This window comes from Canis aureus, chromosome 27 (assembly GCF_053574225.1).
Source record: "Canis aureus isolate CA01 chromosome 27, VMU_Caureus_v.1.0, whole genome shotgun sequence".
Taxonomy (NCBI): domain Eukaryota; kingdom Metazoa; phylum Chordata; class Mammalia; order Carnivora; family Canidae; genus Canis; species Canis aureus.
This window is the reverse complement of record NC_135637.1, coordinates 33,192,433-33,205,572: the sequence shown is the minus strand read 5'-3', so window position 1 is coordinate 33,205,572 and position 13,140 is coordinate 33,192,433. Positions and strand designations below refer to the sequence as shown.

The 13,140-nt window shown below is 49.1% G+C and overlaps 1 protein-coding gene across 2 annotated transcripts; it reads left to right on the top strand.

Annotated features, from left to right (window-relative positions):
- LOC144299156 (glutathione S-transferase theta-4) lies at positions 1 to 10,994 on the top strand. 2 transcript variants are annotated; one of them, XM_077874531.1, is made up of 6 exons: positions 1 to 263; positions 2,336 to 2,423; positions 8,591 to 8,741; positions 9,553 to 9,729; positions 9,814 to 9,959; positions 10,716 to 10,994. In XM_077874531.1, the coding sequence occupies exons 1-6, from the start codon at positions 152 to 154 to the stop codon at positions 10,876 to 10,878; spliced, it is 837 nt and encodes a 278-aa protein (XP_077730657.1). In that variant the 5' UTR covers positions 1 to 151; the 3' UTR covers positions 10,879 to 10,994. The 2 variants fall into 2 exon arrangements, with proteins under 2 accessions (XP_077730657.1, XP_077730658.1); XM_077874532.1 differs by lacking the exon at positions 9,814 to 9,959 and having other exon boundaries at positions 5 to 263; positions 10,681 to 10,994.
- Positions 10,995 to 13,140: the final 2,146 nt, after the last annotated feature.

The window sequence follows — 13,140 nt, the reverse complement described above, 5'->3', positions numbered from 1 at the left end:
AGAAGTTCTAGAATGTGGGGTTCTGGGCTTGGGTTGGAGAAGGTTGATAGGCACAGGGCCAGGGCCAGGGCCAGGGGTTTAGGTTGCATCTAGGCCCAGGTTCAGAGTGTGGCAGCTGTGGCTGGTGGGGGTGCCCAACGTGTGTCTCAACATGGGCCTGGAGCTCTATCTGGACCTCCTGTCAGCATCCTGCCGTGCTGTCTATATCTTTGCCAAGAAGAACAGCATCCCCTTTGACTTCCAGTTTGTGGATCTGCTGAAAGGTAGGCACCTCCTGCTGCCCTGCATAGGTCTGGCCCTGGAGCGGGGCAGGGCACAGGGTCAGGGTGTCTCTAAGCTGAGATGCAGAGGAGACTCCACCTCCTTAAGTCCACAGGGGAAGAAATGTTTCCCAACGGAAGGAACAGACTCTTATAAGGTAAAGTGGAAGGCAGAGCTGCCGAGTGTCCTCTGGTCTCCCATCCAGTGTGTTTGGCTTTTTCTCGCGAGAGGGTAACATCTTGTTAGCTGGAGCACCTCTGATCAGTTGACAAAGGTCGCAGAAGTGTGTGGTCATCCAAACCTGAGTCAAGACCATTGCTTTGGTCCATACCTGCTTAGGGTAACACAGACCCTGAGTGAGGTGCAGGGTGCTGGCCTCCAATGCTATCCCAAGCATCGAGGGGATTCGTAAAGGCTCAGGTTGCAGAAGCAGAAGTCTCTAGAACATAGTGGAGGAGACCAGGCGCTCTGAAATGAGGTGGGAACCCAGACCAGAAATGTTTCCAACTGGAGGCAGCTGGCTGCGGAAGGGTTAAAACTCCCAATAGATTGGGACACTTGGCTGGCTCAGTTGCTAGTGTGTGGACTTTTGATCTCAGGGTTGTGAGTTGAGGCTAATGTTGAGCAGAGAGGTTACTTTAAAAAAGAAAAATAAGAAAAACTGAGTTCAAGTCCACGTTGAGCAGAGCTTACTTAAAACAAAACAAGTTTCCTTAAAAAGTTGAAAATTGAGCTACTCTATGACCCAGCAATTCTACTAGTAGGTATTTACCTCAAAGATACAAATGTAGTGATCTGAAGGGCCACCTGCACCCCAATGTATATAGCAGCAATCTCCGCAATAGCCAAACTATGGAAAGGGCACAGATGTCCGTCAACAGGTGAAGGATAAAGAAGATGTGCTATATATATACAATGGAATATCACTCAGCTATCAAAAAAATGAAGTCTTCCCATTTGCAATGACATGGATGGAGTAGAGGGTATTAGGCTGAGCGAAATAAGTCAATCAGAGAAAGAATTATCATATGATCTCACTCATATGTGGAATTTAAGAAACAAAACAGAAAACAAAAAAGAAACAAAACAGAGGATCATAGAGGACAAGAGGAAAAAAAAAAAACAAAACAAGATGAAATCAGAGAGGGAGGGATGCCTGGGTGGCTCAGGGGTTGTGCATCTGCCTTTGGCTCAGGTCGTGATCCTGGAGTCCCCGGATCAAGTCCCGCATCGGGCTCCCTGCATGGAGCCTGCTTCTCCCCCTGTCTGTGTCTCTGCCTCTCTCTCTGTGTGTGTCTCTCATGAATAAATAAATAAAATAAAATAAAATAAATTAAAATAAAAAAGAAATCAGAGAAGGAGACAAACCGTAAGAGACTCTAAATCATAGGAAACAAAACTGAGGGTCACTGGAAGGGAGGCAGGCGGTGGGGGATGGGATAACTGGGTGATGGGCACTAAGGAAGGCCCGTGATGTGATGAGCACTGGGTGTTATGTAATACTGATGAATCACTGACCTCTACCTCTGAAACTAATAATACATAATACATTAATTAATTGAATTTAAATTTTAAAATGTTAAAAATGTAAAGTAGTGACCTTGAGGAGATAAAAACCCAAAACACAACAATAAAACAAAACTCCCCATAGACTGATTGCCCTTGAGAGGTTCTCTCTTGGATTCCAGCTGTGTGCTGCGGCTGGGGCTCCTGGCTGCCTCGCCCCTTTTAGAGGGATCTATAGGAGTGGGGGTGGGACCCGGGCCTCCAGCGGTTCTGCTGATTCATGGGCTGTGGCTTCAGGCCCAGAGCTGGGAGTGGGGGCTGGAGGGCTCTGACTCCTGTGAGCCAACGGGGTGTCCTGGTCACCGAGCCTGGGATGGGGTCAGGAGTCTTGATCCTAATCCCTGTTTTGTCACTGACTGGCCCTTGGACCTGAAGTTAGCCATGGTATTCCTCTGGGACTGTTTTTCCTCCTAGAGAAAATAGGGAGGAAGGCATTTCTGCCTCTGGGAGACCTGGTTCTCTCTTCCCTGGAGTCCCAGCACCCTCAGACCTTTCCTGTCCCTCTCAGGTCACCACCACAGCAAGGAATACATAGAGATCAACCCCCTGAAGAAGCTACCCAGCCTCAAAGATGGAAAATTTATCTTATCTGAAAGGTAAGTCTTCCCCAGAGGTCCCCACTCCCACCATCTATCTCTGCTCCTCCTAGGAGATTCATGCTAGTGCTTATTTTTTATTTACTATGAAAAAAAAAATATATATCAAAGTAGAATAAACTAATTAATGAGGAGTATAACAAACTCCACATGGTACCCATCACCCAATTCCAACATTGGTCCACTTGGGGAGCCCATTTTACATCACCTGTAACCCGCTCTATTCCCCTGTCTGCCAACCACCCATCGTTTCATCCATAAACGTTTAGGAAAATACTTTTAAGAGATAAGGGCTCTTTGAAAACAAACAAACAAACATCAGGGGCACCTGGGTGGCTCAGTAGGTTAAGTGTCTGCCTCTTGATTTTAGCTCAGAACATAATCTCAAGGTTGTAAGATTGAGCTCCACCTCGGGCTCTGCACTAGTATGGAGTCTGCTTGGGATTCTCTCTCTCCCTCTCCCTCTGCCCCTCCCTGCCTGCTCGCACACACTCTCTCTCAAATAAACAAACAAACAAACAAATAAATATTTTTAAGCATCATTGTGATGCCTGGGTGGCTCAGTGGTTGGTCTGCCTTTGGCTCAGGTCATGACACAGGGGTCTTGGGATCGAGTCCCACGTCGGGCTCCCTGCATGGAGCCTGGTTCTCCCTCTGCCTGTGTCTCTGTCTCTCTCTGTGTCTCTCATGAATAAATAAATAAAATCTTAAAAAAAAAAAAAGCATCACCACAATACCATGATGACACCTTGTAAAATTAACAATAACGCCTGGATTTCAAGCATTATCTTGTTCAAAAGTCTTTGATTAGGGGCCCTGGGTGGCTCAGTCAGTTAAGTGTTTGCCTTCAGCTCAGGTCATAATCTCAGGGTCCTGGGATTGAGCCCTGAATTGGGCTCCCTGCTCAGCAGGTAGACTGCTTCTCCCTCTCCTGCTCCTCTGCTTGTGTTCTCTTTGTGTCAAAAACATAAATAAAATATTTTTAAAAAAAGAAAAGAAAATTACTTATATAAAAAAAGTCTATCAAAAAAAAAGTCTCTATCTCATATATAGCTTGTAGCTCGTGCATTTCAATCCCACTCCAAAAAACTGCCAAGTATTGCAACTGGTGATCTGTCTCTTGGGTCTCTTTCTGTCTATAGCCCCTTCCATGACCCACCTCTCTTGCCTTGGCATTTTTTTTATAGTCTCCACACCTACAGGACCCTGAGATCAAGAGGGACATGCTCAGCCAACTGAACCTGCCAGGCACCCCTTGCCTTTGCATTTTTGCTGTGGTTGAAGAATCCGAGTCCTTCCTCTTGTGGAATTTCCCACAATCTGAGTTTTTGCCGATTGTATTCTTATGGTGTCATGTTTACATGGTTTTCCTGTCCTTTCGTTTCCTGTAAATTGGTCATTGGAAGTAGAAGTTTGGTAAGATTTGAGGTTGACTGTTTTTCAGACTGTTTCAGAGGTGATGTCATAATTTTGAAGTATGTCTTCTAAGTGGACCATAGGACCTCGGCTGGCCCAGGGCCTGGATTATTTTCCTAGGGCTGTGGTCACAAATTATCACCGACTGAATGACTTAGAACAACAGAAATGTATTTTTTTTTTTTTAAGATTTTATTTATTTATTCATGAGACACACAGAGAGAGAGGCAGAGACACAGGTAGAGGGAGAAGCAGGCCCCATGTAGGGAGCCCAACGTGGGACTCGATCCCGGGACTCCAGGATCACGCTCTGGGCCAAAGGCAGGAGCTAAACCGCTGAGCCACCCAGGGATCCCCATGATTTTTTTAAAAATAATTTTGTTTATTTATTCATGAGAGACACACACACACAGAGAGGCAGAGACACAGGCAGAAGGAGAAGCAGGCTCTATGCAGGGAGCCCAATGTGAGACTTGATCCCAGGACCCCGGACCACATCCTGAGCCAAAGGCAGATCCTCAACCGCTGAGCTCCCAGGCGTTCCCAGGGTATGATTCATCCTGGGGCAAAGTTCCACTCTCTCTGTGAACCTCTGAAACCAGATAAGGAGTTGTCCTGCTTCCAAAATACTATGGGGAGGGGCGCTGGGTTGACTCAGGTGGTGAAGCATGTGACTCTTGATCTCAGGGTCTTGAGTTCAAGCCCCATGTTGGGTATTGTAGAAATTACTTTAAAATGATAATAAAAAAATACAAGGAGGGGCACCTCGGTGGCTCAGTCAGTTGGGTGTCTGCCTTCTGCTCAAGTTCTGATCCCACAGTCCTGGGATCAAGCCCCATGTCCAGTTCCCTGCTTGATGGGAAGCCTGCTTCTCCCTCTGCCTCTCCTCCTGCTTGTGCTCTCTCTCTCTTTCTGTCAAATAAATAAGTAAAATCTTAAAAAAATATATGCAATGGAGGAACATGCACAGGGTGGATATTCCCATTCCGAAACAGAAATAGGAAGGGGGGAGAATCTCATACATTCCAAGCAAGTCTGGAACCCAGCAGGGTAAATCACTTTAGATTTTAAGGCTTGAGAATCATCCTTTTGGCTCCATGCTCTGTCCCCTGGGCCCATAGGGTGGTGGCCCCACACTCTGGAACCAGGGAGGGTGAAGCTCAACTCCCACTTGCACTGCCCCACTCCAGGCCCACTAGTGGCAGGGCAGCCCTACTGGCCTCTGAACCTCCTTCTGGGTCACTCTTCCCTTCTCTTTTCTTTTCTTTTCTTTTCTTTTCTTTTCTTTTCTTTTCTTTTCTCTTTTCTTTTCTTTTCTTTTTTTAAGACAATTTATTTATTCATGAGAAACACAGAGAGAGAGGCAGAGACATAGGCAGAGGGAGAAGCAGGCTCCATGCAGGGAGCCCGATACAGGATTCCATCCCAGGACCCTGGGATCCTGACCTGAGCCAAAGGCAGATGCTCAATCGCTGAGCCACCCAGGCACCCCCCCTTCCCTCTTCTTGAAGGCTAACCCAAGTTTGCAGTTGGATAGCTCTGTCGGCCATTGTCACAGAAGCCCAGCAGCCTTCCTTCATTTCACTCCCCTTCATTTCACTTCATTTCTGTCCCCCTCCGTCCAAGCTGGCAGCGTTCCTACTGAACTGGCCACATGGATTCACAAATCACGCACCCTTATGTCTTTAGCAAATGGTCGTCCCACCGCACCCTCGCACCCTCGGTGTTCTCTCCAGAGCAAGGCCCAACCTTAGTGCCAGGGCTCCTCCTCTCTGCCTTCTCTTGGCTCTGTGTTCTCACCTGGTGGGCCTAGCTCCCCAGCCTGGATCTCGGAACTATATGCTCTCCATGTCTGGTAAATCCACTCCTCCCTCATAGGTCTTCTCTAGTGACCCTCGCTGCCCACTCCCCCCAGCCAGGGGAATCTGGTACTGAATCTCTCCTTTGGCCATCTCCCTGTCTGTCTGTCTGTCTGGAAAAGGATCAGCCTCTCCTTCTCAGGGTATCTGAAGTTCCCAAAGAAGGGCATGCATGGGCCTAGTCTGAGTCCCCTTCCTGCCTGTGGGCCACTCACTGGCAGGCACACTGGGGCCCCTGACTGCCAGTCACTCTCGCCAGAATCACTGGATTAAAGATGACAGAGCAGGTCCTCATGAGAAAAGTTGGGGAGGAGGTGCTAGGCAGACAGAAGGCCAGGAACTGTGATGCTAGCCGGGGTACCTGTCCCCAGAAGATGGGGCTCCTGCAGGCACAGCAAGCTCTGATCTGCTACGGTGGCAGGAGGGGTGGCAGGAGGCATTCGCAAATACAGAGGTGTGGATGGGCCCTACTTGGCCCTGGTGCTCCCGGTGTGGGAGCCCGGAAGGCTGATGCCAGAGAATGAGCAGTGGGGATCTCAAATCACAGGACAAAGAGACACTGAGTGTGGCAGTGGGCTGTGGGCTCAGAGCGGCACAAGCTACAGACAACTTGGGGGAACCAGTCAGGACTGGGAGCCACCAACAGGTCTGCCCAGAGCAGTCATGACCCAGGGGTTGGCCACCAAGGACAGTGCTCCCAGAGGTTGCAAACTGGGGAGGGGCATTGGGCCAGTGAGGCAAGCCTCTGCCTGCCTCTGCTGCCCATTCACACTCCTCCCGACCTGACTCCATCCTGACTCCATCCATCCCCTCCACCCCCTGGTCCTGGTCAAGGTCGTGCACAACACCAGGTGGTCAAGAGCAGTGCCCCGGCTTGGGCTCGGACTCGGGCTCAGGCTGCTGGGGTCAAACCCCAATCCTGTCACTCATGGGCTGTGTGTCTTTGGTAAGTGAGTTATATTTCTCAGCCTCAGTTTCCTCAATTGTAAGCATACAGGGACCCATCTTACAGGGTTATTGTGGGTTGAACTGAGATGGTTTAAGATTTAGGATTTTCCTCCTTGACAACTCCCCCCTTCTTAGAGAGGTGGACCTTTGGGGCTTCCCTCCTCCCTCCCAACCTGCTCCCTCCCTTCCTTTCTCCCCATCCATCTTTGCTCCCTTCTCACTTGCTGACTGCGCAGGCAGTGTTGGGGGCTGCGGTGGGAGGGGTGTGTGCGCAGGGTAGGTGGGGCAGGCACCTGCACCTTCAACTTTGATGTCCTATCAGACTCTGGCTTAGGGCTCTCTAGGGCCCCAGACATCCTAGATTCCTTAAACACCTGTGTCTACCCTGAGTTCCTCCTTTCCTGCCCCCCACCAGCAAAAAGCAATACCATCTCCTCCAAATGGTGCCTCCAGTCTGTACCCTCCCCATACCCCCGTGGCCTCTGCTCTCCTCAGAACCCCTCCACCCACTACCAGAGCGGTTTTTTTTTCTTTCTTGGCAGGATTTCCTTCTTCTTTATGGTTGAATAATATTCCATTGTATATTTACACCACATTTTCTTTATTCTTTCATCCACTGATAGACACTTAAGTGTTTCCATACCTTGGCTATTCTAAATAATGTGGCAGTGAACATGAGGGTGCAGATATCTTTTTGTTACAGTGCTTTTGTTTCCTTCAGATAAATATCCAGAAATGGAATTGCTGGATCATATAGTGGTTCTATGTAGACACCTCCATGTTATTTTCCACAGTGGCTCCACCAGTTTGCATTCCCATCAGCAGTGCACAAGGGTTCCCTTTTCTCCGTATCCTTGCCAACATTTGTTATTTCTTGTCCTTTTGATGACAGCCATTCTCACAGGTGATATCTCATTGTGGTTTTGTTTTTCTTCTAAGATTTTATTTTATTTATTCATGAGAGACACACAGAGAGAGGCAGAGACATAGGCAGAGGGGGAAGCAGGCTCCATGGAGGGAGCCTGATGTGAGACTCAGTCTTGGGACCCCAGGATCACGACCTGAACAGAAGTCAGAGGCTTAACTGCTGAGCCACCCAGGTGTCCCCTCATTGCGGGTTTTGATTTGCATTTTCCTGCTGATGAGTGTTGTTGAGCACCCTTTCATGTGTCTGCTGGCCATCTGGACATCTTTAAAAAATGTCTCCTCCAGTTCTTTGTCCTTTTTTGATTGGATTATTTGTTTTCTTGCTACAGAGTTATAGGACAAAGGGATATTTCTAAAATTCAAGGTGGATTTTTTCATCCTCCTGCTTATATAACCAGAACCTTGAGGGTTAAGTCCATAGCCTCCCGCATCACCAAGGGCCTCCCTGTGTGGCCTCCACAGTATCTCTAGCTGTCTCTGACCATTCTCCCCATCCTTCTTCTGGTCACATCCACCAACTCTCTTTTTTTTTTTTTTTTTTTTTTTAGTTTATCTATTCATGAGAGACACACAGAGAGAGAGGCAGAGACACAGGCAGAGGGAGAAGCAGGCTCCATGCAGGGAGCCCGATGTGGGACTCGATCCTGGGTCTCCAGGATCACACCCTGGGCTGAAGGCAGGCACCAAACCACTGGGCCATCGGGGCTGCCCCCAACTCTCTTTTCTCTGCCATGCTACCTCTTACCCCTGAATTCCCGTACATGTTTCCCACTACCTAGACTGCCCTTTCTGATGCCATCTAGCAACTCCCATTCACCCTGTCAGTCTCTCTCTCTTCTCTTACTGACTGTTGACTGACTGCTTTTCTTGGCATCCTTTGGGCTCATCCTTTCCCGAGAAAAATGTCAGTGCCCAGAGCCCATCTCTGGCTGGAGGCCCTGCCTTGGGCCCAGACCACACTGGGGTGGTGGGGTAACAGAAGGAAAGAGCAGTGCCCCCGACTTTCTCTCTCTGCAGCGTGGCCATCCTTTTCTACCTGTGCCGCAAGTACAGCACACCCTCGCACTGGTACCCACCAGACCTGCACACACGCGCCCGTGTGGATGAGTTCATGGCTTGGCAGCACACTGCCATTCAGCTGCCCATGAGCAGGATCCTCTGGATCAAGGTGAGTGGGTCCAGGCTAGGGCTGACTACTGGGGTGTTCAAGGAGATCTCCCTCCTTTCCTGAGCCTCATTTCCTTGGCTCCATCTCCTGCCTGCCTAGATTTCTAGAGCTAATGGGAGTATAGAATGAACCACTGGGTATGAAAAAGCCTTGTAAAAACAAGGGGAAGGGCACCCAGGAGAAGCTGGTATTACTCAAGCCAGAATAGGGTTCAAGAAATTTCACTGACTTAGAAAACATCAGAGCTGAAGGGCCCACAGAGACCACTAAATTCGAAGATGACCCATAGCTGGTGTATGTGCCTTTACTGCTTATCTCATGCCTGAGACAGACCTCACTAACCAATTACAGGATTCCTTCCCGCAGGGATCTCTCTCTCTCTCTCTCTCTCTCTTTTTAATATTTTATTTATTTATTCATGACAGACAGACAGACACACACACACACACACACACACACACACACAGAGAGAGAGAGAGAGAGGCAGAGACACAGGCAGGGGGAGGAGCAGGCTCCGTGCAGGGAGCCCGACATGGGACTCAATCCTGGGTCTCTAGGATCAGGCCCCGGGCCGAAGGTGGCGCCAAACCCCTGGGCCACCATGGCTGCCCCTGCAGGAACCTCAAAATCCCACTGAATTGTGGCCCCAGGTGACTTCTACCAACCAGAATCACTAAAAGGGATGAACCTACTTTCCATCCTTGGTTCTGTCCAACACCTCTCCAGAAGACAAGGGTGCTGAAGAGCGGAGGTTCAGATGGGATTATTAGAGTGCAGCCTCCTCTTCCCTCCCATCTCCCACCCTGGCCAGATGCTGATCCCAAGGATCACAGGTGAGGAGGTTCCAGCCGAGAAGACAGAACAGATGTTGACAGAGGTGAGGACAAACATGCAGCTTTTTGAGGAGAAGTTTCTGCAGGACAAGATGTTCATCACCGGGGATCACATCTCACTGGCTGACCTGGTGGCCCTGGTGGAGATGATGCAGGTGTGGAGTGGGATGGGGTGATGGACAGAGCCTGGGAACAGGTGAGATTCCTCTGCGACCATTGGGGCCATGCTTTGATTATAGGCTGGTGAAGTCTCCAGTGTCTGGAGTCTCCAGGAAGTGTACAGAGGCCATCAAAGTGTCCTTCCGGCTGAGAGCTTCTTTTCTAGAGCTCCAGACGCAGCTCTGAGTCTGAGGGGCATCCACTGTGTGTTTGGGGGCACACCCAGGTGTGGGCATTTATGTGGTTTCTACACGCAGGGGAGGGTGGCCATTTCTGACCTGGCTGGTGTGCGAGATGGCCAGTTCAGACTCTGGCCAATGTCCTGAGAGGCCAACGTAATCTGTGGCCAGTATGCAAAGTGTCTATTTTAATGCAGACCATCACCAGGAAAAACCAGTGTTTCTGGCCCAAGTGGTGTAGTCCCCTATATTTCACCCCTAACCCTTATATTTCACCCACACCCGCCCCATTTTGGAGGCCCCAAGCTTTTTGGGTGCATGTTTCTTAGACTACCTGCTGGGTCACCCACTCTAGGGCCTGAGCCTGATTACAGAGGAAGGTTTAATGCAGAGGAAAAAGAACTGAATTCGTTGCACCTTCATCTGAGAATAAGGGATTTCCCAGTAGAAGGCAGGACCCATGGAAGGCTTCATGCTGAAGTGGGAGCCATCTGGGCCAGGTGTCACCTCAGAGAGGGATTTAGGAGCCTTGGAGCAAGACCAGTGGCCAAGAATCCTGGAGATTCTGATCTTCCAGTCCCCACCCCACATCTATCACATAATGTCTGACCCCTTGCCCAGGCCAGGGAGTAGGGTGGGTCACAGACTCACTCTTGGTAGAGGCAGATATGGAGAGCCCCTGAGGCTATAGGAGGGGACCTATAGGTAGGGCTGGTCCCCCTCTCCCTCCTTCTGCCTGACTACTCCTTCTTCTTCATCTATCTATAGCCCATGGGAGGCAACTATAATGTCTTCCTCAATAGCTCCAGGTTAGCTGAGTGGCGCATGAGGGTGGAGCTGGCCATTGGCTCTGGCCTCTTCTGGGAGGCCCATGACCGGCTGATGAAGTTGGCAGAGTGGGACTGTTCAACACTGGATCCGATGGTCAAGGAGAAGATCTGCGTGTTGCTGCAGAAGTTCAGATAGAAGCAGAACTTCTGCAGGGCTTGGCTGGCTCACCCCTTTTGAGCTTCCTTTCTTAGAGGAGATGTTGAAAACAACTACATTTCTTTGCCTAATAAAGTACTGCAATCACCACCATGGCTGCTGAGTCTGGGACAGTTGGTATGAGCATAGGGTTTGGTGTGGGCGAGTGTGGTGGTCATGGGTCCTCCCAGGTTCCAAAAAAAAGTTTTAAAACTAAAGGTTAAATATGATTAACGGCGGGGAATCCCTGGGTGGCTCAGCGGTTTGGTGCCTGCCTTCAGCCCAGGGTGTGATCCTGGAGACCCAGGATCGAGTCCCACGTCCGGCTCCCTGCATGGGGCCTGCTTCTCCCTCTGCCTCTCTCTCTCTCTGTGTCTTTCATGAATGAATGAATGAATCAGTAAATCAATCAATATCTTTAAAAAAATGATAAAGGGAGTCTTGCTGGTTAAGTCAGTTCAGTGGAGCATGCAACTCTTGATCTCTGGGTTGGAAGTTTGAGCCCCACATTGGGCACAGAGCTTACTTTAAAAAAAAAAAAAGATTAAAAAAGAAAAAAAGATCAATTGGGGGTGCCTGGGTGGATCAGTTGGTTAGCATCCAACTCATGTCATGATCTCAGGGTCATGAGATTGAGCCCTACATTGGGCTCTGCAGTCAGTGCAGTGCTGGAGGTTCTCTCCCTCTCCCTCCCCCTCTGCCCCTCCTCCCTCTACACTTGTTTGCACACTCCCAAATAAATAAAAGATCTTTAAAAAAAATCAACTGGGTTAGGGTGCTCAGTTGTTCGGGTGTCCAAGTCCTGGTTTCAGCTCAGGTGGTGATATCAGTGTCATAGGATTGAGCACATCAGAATCTGGGCTCAGCAGTCGGCCTGCTCCTCTGCCTCTGCTCCTCCTCCCTCTCATGCTCTGTCTTTCAAATAAATAAATAATACAATCTTCTTAAAAAATCGACCAGGAGTTCCTAGGTGGCTCAGTCAATTAAGCATCTGCTCAGGTCATGATTCCTGGGTCCTGGGGTAGAGCCCAGCATAGCATCGTGCTCTCAGCTTAGTAGAGAGTCTGCTTCTTCCTCTTCCTCTGCCTCTCTTCCTGCTCATGCTCTCTCTCTCTTTCTCTCATTCACTCTCTCAAATAAAATATTTTTTTAAAAAAGATTTTATTTATTCATGAGAGACACAGAAAGAGAGAGAGAGAGAGAGAGGGGCAGAGACACAGGCAGAGGGAAAAGCAGGCTCCCTGTGGGGAGCCCGATGCTGGACTGGATTCCAGGACCCCGAGATCATGACCTGAGCCAAAGGCAGACCTCAACCACTGAGTCACCCAGGGGTCCCAATTTATACCCTTTTAAAGTCCTCACTCGGCTGCACCTGGCTGGCTCAGTCAGTAGAGCAGGCAACTCTTGATCTCAGCGGGGGTGAGTTCGGGGCCCCACCCTGGGCATGGTGCCCATTTAAAAATAAATTTTGAAAAAATGGAAAAGGAAAGAAATGAGAATCCTCTGTTTGTAAACCCTCAGGGAGTTGGGGTCTTTAGAGCCTTAGCTCTCTGTTCTCCTGGTTAGCAATAATCCAATAAACAGCTTTCTCTTTTTCAAGATTTTATTTATTCATTAGAGACACAAAGAGAGAGAGACAGAGACAGAGACAGAGACATAGGCAGAGAGAGAAGCAGGCTCCTTTCAGGGAACCTGATATGGGACTCAATCCCTGGGCTCCAGAATCATGCCATGGGCTGAAGGCAGACACTCAACTGCTGAGCCACCCAGGCGTCCCATAAACAGCTTTTTTATTCGTTTCTTGCAAACACTCAGTGGGGCCCTTGCTGGCTTTGGTGCTCGTTGGGTGGATGAACTCTCCTTCCGTTAGGTTATGCAGTCAGTAAGAAAAGAAAGCACGACTCCATAGAAAAATGGACTAAAGATATGAACAGGCGGTTCACAGATGGTGAGAACCAAGTAGCAAAAACACATAAAAAGAACCTAAAACTGGGGCGCTTGGGTGGCTCAGCTGGTTAAGTGTCTGCCTTCAGCTCAGGCCATGATCCCAGGGTCCTGGGATCAAGCCTCACATCAGGCTCCTTGCTCAGTGCAGAGTCTGCTTCTCCCTCTCCCTCTGTTGTTCGCCCTGCTTGTGCTCTCTGGCTCTCTCTCCCTCTCTCTCTGTCAAATAAATAAAATCTTAAAAAAACAAAACAAAACAAAACCCTGAAGCTTATTAAACGTAGAAAAATGAAAATTAAAGTTATAATAAATTATAAA